Genomic DNA, 17,148 nt, shown 5'->3' on the forward strand with positions numbered 1-17,148 from the left:
GAAAGAATACAGATAATTGTTTTTATTGATTGGGGGTCCGCACGGCCCGTGATCAGCTTACATAGCGGCCAGGACCCATCACCAATATATAGGGCTCCTGGGTCATACGCATGTTATCAGCAGCTGACTGCTAAATGGTAGGAACTGAATGTAGCACAAAAGCCTTTTACCCAGGATCTGCAGTAACTGAATACACTCCGATCCTATGACTGTATACAAATCTAATACCATATTGCTTTCTCTATAGGTTCATTTAGTGTATTATACTCCAGAGCTGTACTCACTATTCTGCTGGTGAGATCACTGTGTACATACACTACTTATCCTGTACTGATCCTGAGTTATATCCTGTATTATACTGCAGAGCTGTACTCACTATTCTGCTGGTGGGGTCACTGTGTACATATATTACATTACTTATCCTGTACTGATCCTGAGTTATATCCTGTATTATACCCCAGAGCTGTACTCACTATTCTGCTGGTGGGGTCACTGTGTACATATATTACATTACTTATCCTGTACTGATCCTGAGTTATATCCTGTATTATAATCCAGCGCTGTACTCACTATTCTGCTGGTGAGGTCACTGTGTACATACATTACATTACTTATCCTGTACTGATCCTGAGTTATATCCTGTATTCTACCACAGAGCTGTACTCACTATTCTGCTGGTGAGGTCACTGTGTACATACATTACATTACTTATCCTGTACTGATCCTGAGTTATATCCTGTATTATACTCCAGAGCTGCACTCACTATTCTGCTGGTGAGGTCACTGTGTACATACATTACATTACTTATCCTGTACTGATCCTGAGTTATATCCTGTATTATACTCCAGAGCTGTACTCACTATTCTGCTGGTGAGATCACTGTGTACATACATTACATTACTTATCCTGTACTGATCCTGAGTTATATCCTGTATTATACTCCAGATCTGTACTCACTATTCTGCTGGTGAGGTCACTGTGTACATACATTACATTACTTATCCTGTACTGATCCTGAGTTATATCCTGTATTATACTCCACAGCTGCACTCACTATTCTGCTGGTGAGGTCACTGTGTACATACATTACATTACTTATCCTGTACTGATCCTGATTTATATCCTGTATTATACTCCACAGCTGTACTCACTATTCTGCTGGTGAGATCACTGTGTACATACATTACTTACCCTGTACTGATCCTGAGTTATATCCTGTATTATACTGCAGAGCTGTACTCCCTATTCTGCTGGTGAGATCACTGTGTACATACATTACATTACTTATGCTGTACTGATCCTGAGTGATATCCTGTATTATACTCCAGAGCTGTACTCACTATTCTGCTGGTGAGGTCACTGTGTACATACATTACATTACTTATCCTGTACTGATCCTGAGTTATATCCTGTATTATACTCCAGAGCTGTACTCACTATTCTGCTGGTGAGGTCACTGTGTACATATATTACATTACTTATCCTGTACTGATCCTGAGTAATATCCTGTATTATACTCCAGAGCTGTACTCACTATTCTGCTGGTGGGGTCACTGTGTACATATATTACATTACTTATCCTGTACTGATCCTGAGTTATATCCTGTATTATACTCCAGATCTGTACTCACTATTCTGCTGGTGAGGTCACTGTGTACATATATTACATTACTTATCCTGTACTGATCCTGAGTTTTAACTTGTCTCCCTTGCTGCACTTATGCCCCGTTCTGCCTGTGGTCGGTGCTCCGGTGTTACAGAAGCATCAGATGTCAGGTGACCGCCGAAGCCAATCAGTGGCCTTGATGGGGATGCTCCATACTCAGAAGTACTGAGTGTCACTGCTGAGCCTACTTATTGGCTGCATCAGTCATGTGACAATCGCTATTGTACACCGAAGGCAGAGCTGGGATCAGTATGGGAATGGAGGTGTAGGCAAGTAGAACAGTTTAAAGGGGTAGTCCCCCAGAAAACATCTTATCCCCTATCCAAAGGATAGAGGATAAGATGTCTGATCATGGGGGTCCCGCCGCTGGTGACCCCTGGCGATCTCTGGGCCAGCAGCAGCATAGTCCGGAACACGGAAGCTGCCCCCTCCATTCATGTCTATGGGAGGCGGCGTGAAAGCTAGTGCGTAGCAATAACTCCTCCCGTAGACATAAATGGATGGGGCGTGGCAGGTGTGGTCGTCAGCCATCAGGCACGGAGCAGAGTCCGCTCAGTGCACCGGATGTCTGGGGTGCCGTAACGGAGGTCCCCGTCGGCGGGACCCCCTGCGATTAGACATCTTATCATCCCCTATTCTTTGGATAAGGGATGAGATGTTTTCCGGCGGACTACCCCTTTAAATAAACAAAGGGGAAAAACAAAATAAAAGGACACTTATGACTGACACACGGGAGAAGGGGGGGGGGGATGAGGGGACACTAATAACTGTGACACAAGGAGAGAGGAGGGGACACAGTAATGACTGTGACATAGCCAGGGATAAGACAGAACAGCGCAAGCAGACTTCTATGAAGAGGGGATCCTTACAAGTATTTTACTCCACTTTTTCCCAACCAGGGTGCCTCCAGATGTTGCAAAACTACAACTCCCAGCATATCCCGACAGCCAAAGGCTGTTCGGGTATGCTGGGAGTTGTAGTTTTGCAACAGTTGGAGGCACCCTGGTTGGGAAACACTGCCCTGCAAACCATTTTACCCTTTATAAAGTTCACACGGCCGTCTAGACCCGTCCCGTTCTTCTCCCGTCAAAGAAAACAAACAAAAAAACGGATGTTATCCATTTGGATCCGTTTTTGTTCAGTTAATAAACCAAAAAAATAATTTTTTTTTTGTTCTGAGCATGCTCAGAAGTAAAAACGGATCAAAAAAAGGATAGAAAAAAAACAGATGCAAACGGATGACATTAAAGGCTCATCCGTTTTCCATAGACTTCAATGTTAAAATTTACTGTATCTGTATTTTTTTCCCGGAAGAAAAAATACTGCATGTGCTGTTTTTTTCTGCAGTCTAAAAAAAAAATAAAAAGAAAAAGAAAGGAGTGCAGACGGGTACAAAAGGATGTAAACGGATTGTAAAAAAATATATAAAAAAATGCCATTGACATGAATGGGATTTTTTTTTTTTAAACCGTTTTTTAATCAATTTACAGCCTGCAAGAACGAAACCGAAACTGGGATAAAAAAACGGGGGCAGATGGCCACGTGAACGCACCCTAACCTTTTAAAACACTTTGCAGAACTCAATAGTGCAAGCAAATACAAGAGAAGAAAAAATAGAAGAAAAAAAAAAAAGGAAAAAAAAGCTTCTTTCTCCTATTACCAAGCTTCTTTCCTGCCCCCCCCCCCTCCCCCCCAAGGTCACAGCTGCACACAGAATTCTTTGAAGATAGAAAAAGTGGAGGAGAAGGGAGCTGAGTGACAGAGGCAGACAAATATACAGGCAGCAGCTTGTAGTGAAAGTGTTATATCTAATCTCAACTCTTACACTACTCAGTACTGCTCTATAATGTCTTACATGCTGCTTCGGAGGATAAGCTATAGAGACATAAAGCAGGATTCCCTCTTCTGTGTATGTACAGAATATAGGCGATATCATGGAGGTTAGGCTCCATCCACAAGCTCATGGACAACTGAAAATTAGAGATGGGGCCTGCAGAGGGGAAAACTGGTGAAAAATGCCACATACAAGTTTTATAATTATGCCCAGAAATAGTTTTAAACCTCACATACACACAGACAGAGACACTATCCGGCACAGAGTGAAGTTCGCTCCATGCACCGGATGTCTGGGGTGCCGCAGCCAAGATCGCGGGGGAGGATAGGGGATAAGATGTCTAGTAGCGGAGTACCCCTTTAATCACCGATACATATCTACCATCTAGTACACCTTCTGCACAATTCACACCATACCGGCCCCAACAGGGGAACATAGACGCAGATACATGGAAGCACGATATAAAGCACCGGCTCTACAGAGAATATACTATCAGATACAACTACCAAACATGCAGCTTCATCACATTCCCCTAGAGCAGCAATCTACTATTTCTGTCCATCCAATTATATCAAATATCCCAATTACAGCACAAAGAAGGACAGAGAAATCACATTTTCCACGTTGTCCACTTCTCCCGGGATCAATCATTAGATAAGCTCCAACCATGTCCATATCTCATCTCTGTCTCGTATGTCTCTCTCTTCCATCTAGACTCGTCCCCATAACCAGAATTTATTTAAAATAGTGTATATATCCCTTTAAAGAGTACCTGTCATTAAAACATATTTTTTCTAAACTAACTTAGATTTTATTCCCTAACTACTCCTAACACCCCTCCTGCCCTTAAAAAATGTATTCTGAGCTTAAAAGCTGTGTATCATACCTTTCCCCTTGCTCACATTGTGAGAGCTCCCGGCAGGAGAAAGTGGGTGTTCCCCAGCAGGCGCAATGTCACTGAAGCCTGCGAGAGCTGTACCTTCATGCCCTACACGTACTTCCTGAGTTTGGTCTCCTGCCAGGCCGGGAGGAGACCAAACTAACTGTATTAATTGTGGCAGGGAACAGAACAGAGCCACCTAGTGGCCGTTTTTTCAATCACATTTAAAACACATAAATTGAGAATTAATCACATTAAAATGGAGAATTTTAAAGGGGTTATCCAGGAAAAGAAAAACAGAGCTAATTTCTCATAAGAACCGCTCCCTGTCTGTCTCCAGGCTGGGTGTGGTTCTGCAGCTCAGCTCCATTGAAGTTGTAATACCACACACAACCTGGGGACAAATGTGGAGCTGTTTTTGAAAGAAATGAGCTCTGTTTTTATATTCTTGGAGAACGCCTTTAAAGGGGTTCTCCGGTGCTTAGACATCTTATCCCCTATCCAAAGGATAGGGGATAAGCAGCCTGATGGCGGGAGTCCCGCCGCTGGGGACCCCCGTGATCTCGCACACGGCACCCAGTTTGTAATCAGTCCCCAGAGCGTGTTCGCTCCGGGACTGATTACCGGCGACCACAGGGCGGGCGGCGTGTGACGTCACGCCTCCGCCCCCATGTGCCGTCACGCCTCCGCCCCTCAATGCAAGCCCATGGGAGGGGGCGTGACAGCTATCACACCCCCTCCCGTAGGCTCGCATTGAGGGGCGGAACGTGACGTCACACGGGGATAGAGGCGTGACGTCACATGGGGGCGGAGGCGTGACATCACACGCCGCCCGCCCTGTGGTCACCAGTAATCAGACCCGGAGCGAACACGCTCCGGGGACTGATTACAAACGGGGTGCCGCGTGCAAGATCACGGGGGTCCCCAGTGGCGGGACTCCCGCGATCAGGCATCTTATCCCCTATCCTTTGGATAGGGGATAAGATGTGTAAGCACCGGAGAACCCCTTTAACAGCAAGTAAATAGCAAAGGGTCTTATAATTACATAACGAATAATAAGTTTCGTTTGGTGACAGATACTCTAAGGTTTCATTCACACTACCTTTATGCCCGTCAAACTCTCTCTTTTTTTGGGGAGTTTGACGGCCGTCATATTGACGGAGCGCAACGGGCAATAACTGGTCCCGATTGACCCTGTTATAGTCAATGGTGTCTGTCGGGCGGCGCTATTTTCAGAGAGAATAGCGGGAGAAAAAGACGGTGCGCGCACTATTTTTTGTCCTGCTATTCTCCCCAGCGGTCCTGACGGCCGTCACGCTACCAGGTCATAACAGTAGTGTGAAAGGGGCCTAAGAGATGCTGGGAAGGTTCTCCCCATGTGATACTGACATTCCTAGACACCACGCAATAAAACGTCTCATGGGAGGCGAGATGGGACGTGTAAAGTGAGCGGACACAATCGGCCTTTTATCCGTGACAGGGTTGCCTTATCAGCTATTCCCTATATCCTCCCGCGGCGATAAACAAGTGTAAACTAGACGAGACTAAGCATTCTTTGTTGTAAGGCACAATGACCAGAGGTTCCTGTGGAATCCATAGAATGTCTTCCGTCACCTCTGGAGGCTGCTATTGACTATAAACCATCGAAATAGCCAAAGGCCGTATACAGCTTGACAAGAAACTGGAGCCTACATGAAGTCCTGTTATCACATTCTTGCCTTCAGGTCAGTGGTCCCCAACCCACCAACACTCAGTGCCCACCAACACTCCAGGTCTTTAGTAACTTTATTGGAGTAGAACAGGGAAAAATTCTAATCCTGGACTGTTGGTGGGGCCCGAGGACTGGGTTGGGGACCACTGTTATATGGGCCAAAGTTGGAAGTTTTTAATTATTATTTTTTTTTTTTTTACTTTGCACCATTTATTTTCTTATTTTTCTTTGATTACCAGTCCGCCCCTACCCCCCCAAAAAAAAAGAAATAAAATAAAAAAAAAAAAGGGTATGATAAGGTGCCTGCTAGAACATCCATCCAGTCATCTGCTATGACTGGATGGTTAAAGGATTTGTGGGTTGTGTTCTATATTAGGGCTGCATGAGTGTAGGAAAATGTGTGATTCCGATATAACAAATGGTGAAATCCCCTAATTTCATGTCCAATTTCCCCCATTTCATGTCAATCCTCCAATGTTACATCTCCCCCATATCACATCTACCAACCCCCCCACCCCGCATGTCACATCTCCCCCATTAATGTTGTGTCGGGGCACGGTGGAAACCTGTATAAAAAAAAAAAAAAAAAAATTAAAAAAAAATGATACTTACCTATCCCCGCTCCCCATAGATCTGTCGCAGCTACCATTCTCCTCCATGCAGTCCGGTGTTTTATGGGACTTACAGGACCTTTCCTGCTCAGCCACTGGCCTGACACATGATACTGCTGCAGCCAATGATTGGCTGAGCGGGAAAGGTCCTGGATCCAGCTGCATGTCGGGAGCACAGAGAAGATACTGGGACCCCCACGGAGGAGAACAGGATCTGCAGCAACAGAACATCAGGGTTTTATTTTTTTTGTGTTTTTTTTATGTCTCCCCCCACACCCCTATTATTACTTAGGACAGTGTTTACAAACTAGGGTGCCTCCAGCTGTTGCAAAACTACAACTCCCAGCATGCCCGGACAGCCAACGGCTGTCCGGACATGCTGAGAGTTGTAGTTCTGCAAAAGCTGGAGGCACCTGGTTGGGAAACACTGACTTAGTATTTGAATTTTGCAGACCCTGTGTGTGTGATATGGTGCCGGGCCACCGCTATCCGCAAAAAACGCTGTTCGGTTGATAGCCATAGTTTATATTGTAATTTCAATTCAATGTCTCTTGCAATTTATTTCGTTTTTGTTCCTGATCTGATTGATGATAATGAAGAGGGTCACATGACCCCCTTTTCTTCTGGTACTGTTGGAAAAGACAAGTCGCATACACTGCGTGATCCTTCATGGCTGGACCCCACCTCCAATATACGCATGGTCATGCCTGACTTTGGCGGCTCTATGGACGTTTCTGTGAATAGTCTGACAACTACAAGGAGGTGCTAAAAGCCGACTGGAGAACGTATGCATGGCAGAATGGGAAATGTAGATCAGGGCTCAATGTAGCAGGTCTGACAATCCTCCAGACTAGAAGGCTATGGTTGAGGGGATTGGATGGTAATTAAATGGTCAAAACACTTAGAAATTTGTTACAAAAGGGTTTAAAAAAAAAAAAAAAAAAGGCAGCATCATCTTTGTCCCAACTGAAGCACAGGCTGGGACTAGCTCACTCCTGTCCTATCAGACTGCAGCATGAAAACTGAGAGGAGGGGGTTACAGAGCAGCCTGCAGTGAGTGGATGAAAAAACCCAGCACAGCACAGCAGACTCAGGGAGGAAGTAAATGCATGGTGAGTGAGGGTGGGCTCAGTGCTTGCCTTGAGAAGTGGATGTCAGTATGAGTGAGCAGCAAAACTGAGGGATTTGTGAGAAGCTAGAGAAGACTTGGTTCCGCTGGAAGGCTCGAACTGAGAGGTAAAAACGTGTTTTCCTAAGGACTTGATAAAGAGAGCTGTGCACTCGAACCGCGTCGTCTATAGGTCATTAAAGCCGTTTTATTATTTTACTATTGAGGTCCGCGGTTTTTAACCTACCGTAGCGGTGTGCGCCCTTAGGAAAACCCGTTTTTTACCTCTCCATTTGAGCCTTCCAACGGAACCAAGTCTTCTCTGCAAACTCCGTACATCTACGGAACCGGGTCCTGGCTGCCACGCAACTACTCCTGTTTATGCGCAAAAAGGTGTTGAACTCTGAGCCCAAACACGTCCAGGTACGAGGGCATTTTACAAAGTTAAAACTTGTGTTGCCCTTAGTAATGGCACAAGGATAGCGCCACCACTGTGTTTTTTCCTTCCATATAAACCTTAAAGACAGAATAGAATAGATACATAAAAAATACATGGAAAGCATCTGCATGACCTAGTGAGTCGTCTATATAGGCCAGTGGTCTTCAACCTGCGGACCTCCAGATGTTTCCAAACTACAACTCCCAGCATGCCCGGACAGCCATCGGCTGTCCGGGCATGCTGGGAGTTGTAGTTTTGTAACATAACTCATACCTGTGGTCATCAGGGAATGATAGGAGTTTTAGTTTTGGAACAGCTGGAGAGCCACAGGACGGGTGACCTAGCTCTAGCGTTTTACAAGGACATATAGGACACATTACCTTTTTCTGTACATTTTCACCAAATCTGGATTCAGCCGCTCATCATTTATGTAGGTAGAGCACTCCATTGGGGCTCTCCGCTTGTATACAGGCACAGAAAAAAGGGGATGATTCAATTCTAATGGAAGGGAGGCCTTTGTGATATTGGAATCATATAGAAGACATAAGGATCGAACAGTAAGATGAGACTCAAACACATTACAGTTCGCAGCGCTTCAAAGACGGAAGGGAGAAGACTATACACTAGATCAGTGGTCTCCAACCTGCGGAACTCCAGCTGTTGCAAAACTACAACTCCCAGCATGTCCGGACAGCCAACGGCTGTCCGGGCATGCTGGGAGTTGTAGTTTTGCAACAGCTGGAGGTCCGCAGGTTGGAGACCACTGCACTATATATATGCAATGGACAACTATAGGACACACAACTTCCATAATAAATCCATTTTTTTATATTTGTCAATAAAAAGTCCACAAAAAAGTTAAACTTTTTTTTATTTTATTATTATTGTTCATTTTAAAAATTTTCACGCCCCCTCCCATAGACATGAATGGAGGGGGTGTGGCATGACATCACGACCACGGCCTCCCGAACCCAACTTTCTGAAAATAATGTTCAGAAGGCAGAGTGTCTGCATGGAGATCACAGGAGAACGCAGTGGCCCGACCCCGTGATCAGACATCTTATCCGCTATCCTTTGTATAGGGGATAAGATGTCTAGCAACGTGGTATCGATTTAAAAGGGGTATTCCAGGAAAAAAACTTTGTTTTTTTAATTTTATATATCAACTGGCTCCAGAAAGTTAAACAGATTTGTAAATTACTTCTATTAAAAAATCTTAATCCTTTCAATAATTATCAGCTGCTGAAGATGAGTTGTTCTTTTCTGTCTGACAACAGTGCTCTCTGCTGACACCTCTGCTTGTCTCGGGAACTGCACAGAGTAGAAGAGGTTTGCTATGGGGATTTGCTTCTAAACTGGGCGTTTCCCGAGACACGTGTCATCAGAGAGCACTTTGACAGAAAAGAACAACTCAACTTCAGAAGCTCATAAGTACTGAAAGGATGAGGATTTTTTAATAGAAGTAATTTACAAATCTGTTTAACTTTCTGAAGAAAGTTGATATATATAAAAAAAAGTTTTTTCCTGGATAACCCCTTTAAGGGGTTCACATTGCCATTGTGCACCGTCCAATTAAGGGGCCGTTTGGTTCCTTTTTTTGTGCTTAACTGCCCCAAAAAAAAGGCACAACAGACTCCACCACTGACTTGAATGGAGTCCGTCGGGGATCCGAAAATTTACCGGAGAAAAGAAAAATTGCATGCACTATTTTTCCTCCGCTAAACACGTGTCATTCCAATGCAGCTTCGTATAATGGAGCCCGAAAGCAATGTGAACGAGCCCTAACTCCTAGCCTGGCCATTAAGCCCCATAGATGCTGCATTCCTGGCCAAAAAAGCCCCCTAGATGCCACTTCACCTACAGAATCTAGATTAGTGATCTTCAAAATGTTGAGCTCCCGATATTGCAACACTACAACTTCCAGCATGCCCGGACAGCCAACGGTTGTCAACTTTTTCCCTCCCACCCCTTTCTCCTGCTGCTCAAATATTTTCTCAAAAAATAAGCACAGCTTTGTCCTATGTCTGCACAACAAGCAATACAAGTCTATAGAGGGAGAGGAGGGAGCTACATCCACCAGCTCTGGGAGAATTGCAAACTATAGATGAAGCTTGCAGAGCAGAAGTCTACTGAAATACAATAGAAAAGTTATATAAAATGTCAGGTTCAACAGGTATGCTTTAAAGAACTTCAATTGGATGGATTTCCACCATCGCTGTACTTGCTGAATGTTTTGTTACTATGAGATATATTTAGGAATGAGGCGGCTGAATAGCGTCCTCCTTTATAATTGAAAAAGCTTGAACACAACTGCACCCCAGGACCCCTGTTCGGAGCAGAGCACTTAGCTTTTCTGTGAACCCTCCTCTATGCAGAACGGAATCTGCAGCACTTTAAAGACAAAAAGTATTCAACGTACAGGAGACAATCGGCTGCAAGTGCGAACAACAAAAAAAATACTCAAGTAGTTCTCAAGACTGATGCTATTGCCCCGAAACAATCTAAAGTTAATGGAAGGGAGGTATTGTGGGAAAACACTCCAGAGCTGGAGACTTGAGAGCGCAGCTCCGGTATTTGCAACCTTTAGACGTCAAGAATCTAGTTTCCAGAATAAAGGGATATTCTTCCTCCTAGATGCGCTTCATTTTTTGGATAAGACAGCATTTCCGAACCAGTGTGCCTCCAGCTGCTGCAAAACTACAATTCCCAGCATGCCCGGACAGCCAACAGCTGTGCGGGCCTGTTGAGAGTTGTAGTTTTGCAACAGCTGGAGGTTTCCTGGTTGGGAAGCACTGGGATAGGAGATAACACTATATGTACACACATATATATATATATATACACACACACACACACACACATATATATATATATATACACACACACATACACACACAAACACACTTTTTGCTCAGGGCTTCACATTCGTGCTCGTGATTACCATGATACATTCATACCTATATGAAAAAAACTTAAACTAAACAAAGCCGTCAGATTTGTGCCCATAACCGCTAATGGAGGGCCCACCTTTAGCGGGCATACCCTGTAATTGATAAATTGAAAAGAGGGAGGATTGAGAAGGGTCCGCAAAAATGGCAAGTAAAGCCCCGCCAATAGGTGCAGGAGTGTTATATACCCCCGCCCCCTACACACCACTCCTTAACGCCCCACCTAGAAGTGTAGGGTGCGGAAGATACAAATAATAGAATTCATAACCATAAACCAATACCACAACCACTAACACAGAATCCATATTTACACCGTTACTTGAGTGACAGAAGTAAAATCTGTGAACTAGCTGTCCTAGTAATTGATGCCTAGTACTGCGGAGCTATGGGTCACGCCCATTCTGGAAGAAACATGCCGGCACTGGCACAGGACCGGGCTGACGTACTAGTTAACATACACAACTTTCACATACTTACCTATGCCACCATGGCAAAAGTAAAACTGATAAGATACCCGTCAGGCATAACATGAGACTTATCGAAGTCCCTGCTATTAAGAGGCCAAAAATAAACTTAGCAAAATGAGACAATAACAAAACTAAATGACAGTCCTTCAGTGATAATAACCTTGTAGCGCAATGTCGCCTGAAAATCAAACTACACTTGAATAAACACCTTACCTGAAGACTAACCATACCTTAACTGCCAAGCTTCCAACTGAAACCAGAACTCAGGAGTGACATCCCGCTGCGAATGACCAATCCCTTCATCGCCAACATGCCTGTGGACGTGACAGGTTTTTACGTAACCATCGTACCTGTAGGCGTGAACGTTCTAACCGCAACCATCATTGCCTGTAGGCGTGACAGGTCTTTTTGTAACCATCGTGCCTGTAGGCGTAACAGGTCTTTTCGTAACCATCGTGCCTGCGACAGGTCTTTGGGTAACCATTATGCCTGTAAACGTGACAGGTCTTGCGTAACAATTGAGCCAGTAAACTTGACAGGTCTTTGGGTGATGCTTGTGCCTACAGACATGGCAGGTATGAAAGGTATACAACCACCTATGTGTCCTGATGTTGTTCTGAAGACATGTCATTAAGAACAACTGCGCAGTGCATCCCCCTGCAGACGTGGCAGGTATAACTGGTATACAACCACCTCTGTTATGATGTTGTTGCTCTGAAGACATGTCAGTAACAACAAGTAAGTAGTGCAACCCCCTGCAGACCTGAAAGGAATGATGGGAAACAACCGCTTATGTGTCATGATGTTATCGTGCTGAAGACGTGTCTACAACAATAACTCTGGCCATGCCCTTGGACAAAAGTTAGAAGCTGAATATAAGATGTCAAGATACAGATGCTAACATATGACTGTAATACTGACTTAGTGACTGAAATGTGGTACAAATACTATAGTAACTTATGTGTAGCATATCAGCTGCAGGAACGAATGGCAGGTATAGCAGCGAAGTGACCTATGTGTTGTGATGTTGTTGCTCTGAAGACAGGTCAGTAACAACAAGTATGCAGTGTATCCTCCTGCAGGTGTGGCAGTTGTGAAAGGTAAACAACCGCCTATGTGCTGTGATGTTGTTACTCTGAAGGCGTGTCAATAACAACAACTACGCAGTGTATCCCCCTGCAGACGTGTACCCTAGGAACCGTATCCACATTAAAATACTATAAACTATATAAACGCTAAATGCTACGTACGGTATAGTCACTACTAAAGCTATGAACTGAAAAGACACTACAAATGCAATGAACCATATACACTATAACCATACTATAACCAGATGCTGAGTCATACACACTAACAGCTATGCACCGTATACACACTAACAGCTATGCACCGTATACACACTAAGAGATACGCCACCAAAATGCTATGAATATATACAAACTAATAGCTATGAAAAATATGCACAACATAACGCTAAAAACATATACGCATTATGGACGCTATGAGCATATGCACATTGGGGGAGATTTATCAAAACCTGTGCAGAGGTAAACTTGCCCAGTTGCCCATAGCAACCAATCAGAGCGCTTCTTTCATTTTTCACAGGCCTTCATAAAAATGAAAGAAGCGAGCTGATTGGTTGCTATGGGCAACTGGGCAAGTTTTCCTCTGCACAGGTTTTGATAAATCTCCCCCATTGTGAATGCTGAGAATTAATACACAATATCAATACTATGAACATAACGATAACTGCTATGAATGTACACAATGTAAATGCTATGATTGTGTACATGTAAACGACGAACAAATTCATATAAAACTGCTAAAAACCTATACATAATAAATGCTATCAAAGTATACATGGGTGTGACGCTATGACCACATGACCCAGCATGACATAGTGCTGCAACTGTATACCTGACCTAAATCCTAACCGTGCATTTGACAAATGCTATGACCTACAACCTGATAAAACGCTATGAACATATACATGATATACGTTGTGAAATAGAATGGTTAATATATTAAAAAACATGAAATAATTACGATGAATGTACACACAGAATATAAGCTATGAAACGTATGCTCTGTATAATCCTATGGACAAATGCCCGGAATAGATGCTATGGCCGTATACGCTGTATATATGTATATGAACCTATACACAGCATAAAAGCCACAATATGATGGTATGAATGTCTGCATAGAATGCATGCTATGAACTTGTAAAGCACTATGAAACGGATTCTAGGTACGAATGAACGCAATGGACATAACGTGTTGTGAAGCTACGCACATATGCACAAAGTAAAAGCCATGACGAATTATATCAACGCTAAGAATTAACGCATATACAGTATAAGTGCTAAGAGAATATATGCAGTATGAAGGGTAAGAATGCTATGCATGTACCATATAAATGCTAAAAGCATATGTGCAGTACAAATATGTACAGTAAATTGTTACGTACATGAATGCCATGCAGAACAGAAAAAACTACAAGCATATGTACAGTGAAATCTACGAGCTTATGTCCAGAAAAATGACACAAGCGTGTATACAGTATAAACGTTCCAAGTGTATTTACTATATAAATGGTACAAGCATTAGTACAGTATAACTATTAGCGTACATACAGTATGAGGCTACAAGCACATGTACAGTATGAAAGCTACAGGCGAATGAACAATAAAGCTACGAGCCTATGTATAGTAAATACAGTATAAGAGCCGCGAGCATATGTGCAGTATAAAGCTACAAGCGTATGAACAGTAAAAGCCATGAACGTGTGAACAGTGGAAGCAATGACTGTGTGAACAGTAAGCTACGAGCCTATGTTCCGTATAAATGGTACAAACATATGTACAGTATAACTACTAGCGTATGTACAGTAAGACAACCACTAGTGTATGTACAGTATAAATGGTACAAAACATATGTAACAGTATGAATGGTACCAATGCATGTACAGTACTACTAGCATATGTACAGTATGAAGGCTACGAGTGTATGTACAGCAAAACCACGAGCGAATGCAAAGTATAAATGCAACTAGCGTCTGTGCCATATAAATTCAACTTGTTTCCTTTTTTTCTCTGAGCACCATAATGACACTATAATTACATACAGCTTGTTATAACCTTAACATAAGTTAAACTCCCTATACCTGATAATATACACCTGTTACGGTGGCATGTTAGTTAAACCAGAACTGACACATGCCAGATACGCTAAGATGTGCCACGTGTACTAATAGTATAATAGCGGGAAATGACCATGAAGCCATGTACTGCAGAGCACCTGTCTGTGCTGGAACATGTAAGCATACAGATAGCATGACTATAAATGTATGGCATAAGTAATATAGTAAATGTGCGTACTGTACGGTGACCGTATACAAAGTAAAATGCCATACATTATTAATGACAAACTCAATAGAAAGTCTAAAAGACATACACAATAGAAACGGTCCAAACGTATGTACTGTATAGACGCTATGACCGTGTACTCACTATACACGTATAAACACTATAAATGTATACAATGTTTAACAATATACATGTTACGCCCATATATATTATATATATATATATATATATATATATATATATATATATATATATATATATATATATACACAGTGGTCCCTCAAGTTACAATATTAATTAGTTCCAGGACGACCATTGTATGTTGAGACCAGAACTCTATGGAAACCTGGTAATTGGTTCTGAAGCCCCAAAATGTCATCCAAAAATAGGAAAAAGTGAGGATTAAAGCAAATAAAGTAGATAACTAATACTTTTATATGTAAGGACTTGCTTTATCTGTAAGAAAGAGCTGCTAGGAGCTGTAAATCACTGTCAGTGTTTCCCAACCCGGGTGCCTCCAGCTGGGAGCGCGTGATGTCATAGCCCCGCCCCCTCAATGCAAGTCTATGGGAAGGGGCGTGATATAGAGGTAAGTATGATTCAGTCATATCACCATGCACGACGGGTGAAGCGGACAACTTGTTACTCAGCAGGGGGGAGTTTTAAGGCAAATTCACAGTACGAAACCACTCAAATATTACAATATATTCATTCACAAATTTATAAATGAGACACCCAAATATAACATTCTCACACTTAACAATGGGGCCCCCAAATTAGAGAGGAGCTGCCCCGAAATACACATTGTGCTTCATGCCATCTGATTATACAATAGCCGGCAGCCTGGCACGAGAGGACCTTACCACATACAGCCCGGCCGCATTGTACACCCGCAAAGATGCTGACTCAGTTGGAACCACCGCAATACCGTACCTATTATGCAAACAATCCCCCTATAAATGACCACCGCCGGAACAGTAAAGCTTCGGTAGCAGGAGACTGGTGAAGCTCCAAAAATGGCGGGAGATTCGAATTCTGTACTCCCTGCCGGGCGCAGCAATGTCCGCAAAAACGGCATGTTGGTGCAAAGGTGTTATATACCCCCGCCCCCTACACACCACACGGGAAGTATATATCTCATCCAGAAAAAGCTGGGTAAGTTATGAGAAATCACGGAATATATACACCCCTAGCAGAGACCATAGTGGCTGAACTTTTATGAAATGACAAGCAGGTTGGAAGTGGGACCAGTAATTCCCTTACTGGCCAGGCCTTCAGTGTAGGCCAAATCAGCACAGGTGCTGAAGACAGCTGGTTACTGGGATTTAAAAAGGGGTAGTCCGCTGCCCTGCTTCCGGAGCTCCGCTCTCCAGCGTCCGGAAGTTTATTGTTCTGAACGCTGTGTGTGGGTTTCCGTGTTAAGGGACGCCCTCCGTGACGTCACGCCCGCCCCCTCAACGAAAGTCTATGGGAAGGGGGCGTGAAAAATTTGTCTCACACATGCCAATACACAACTTAAGTGAGAGGCCATGAACCCCCTCACCTACACCCGTCCTCAAATACCGTACAATAAATAAGATCAATAGTCATTCGCCCTAGTACAAACTCCAGTCTAAGTAATGATGTACAGTATAATCATAAGAGATACAACTCCTAAAATACAGAGTAGCAATGCAAAAAATCATCTGAAGTGACTAGTGCCTGTGCAAAAAGTGCAGAAAATAGGATAGTCACATAATAATACCAAGATAAATGCAACAGGTAAGTAAGAGCCAAATCACAATGGAAAAGATAGCAACTGAAGAGTATACTCTAATACTTAGCAAAAATATCAGAAGCAAGCATCCCAGACTGGAGTGGAGCTAGTATGATGGATAGAAAATGAAGGAGGACGGGGTCACCCGATACCCCACGCGTTTCATTGCCTAAATGAAAACTTCCTCAGGGGTGTTGTCAAAACCAGACCGAACCGTATACAACCGTATATACCTCTGTACGGTTTTAAACTGTATACGGTTTGAAAACGGATGTCCGGTTGCATATGGTTTAATACGTTTTTTGAAACTTAAAAAGAAAAGGATACGGTTTTATGTTTGTCCTTAAATAAAATTTCTT

The 17,148-nt window shown here is 43.2% G+C and overlaps 1 protein-coding gene across 3 annotated transcripts in view; it reads right to left on the bottom strand.

Annotated features, from left to right (window-relative positions):
* LPGAT1 (lysophosphatidylglycerol acyltransferase 1) overlaps window positions 1–17,148 on the bottom strand; it is a 102,014-nt gene that overhangs the window by 46,451 nt on the left and 38,415 nt on the right. The window contains exon 1 of one of the 3 annotated variants that reach the window (XM_056568261.1): window positions 12,587–12,650. The exons of the other annotated variants lie outside the window; for them this stretch is intronic. Coding sequence (XP_056424236.1) covers window positions 12,587–12,635 — 49 coding nt within the window. The 5' untranslated portion in view covers window positions 12,636–12,650. Of the gene's footprint in view, window positions 1–12,586; window positions 12,651–17,148 lie in introns of those variants that run through there. 3 annotated transcript variants of the gene reach the window in all.

Source organism: Hyla sarda, chromosome 3 (assembly GCF_029499605.1).
Source record: "Hyla sarda isolate aHylSar1 chromosome 3, aHylSar1.hap1, whole genome shotgun sequence".
Lineage (NCBI taxonomy): Eukaryota > Metazoa > Chordata > Amphibia > Anura > Hylidae > Hyla > Hyla sarda.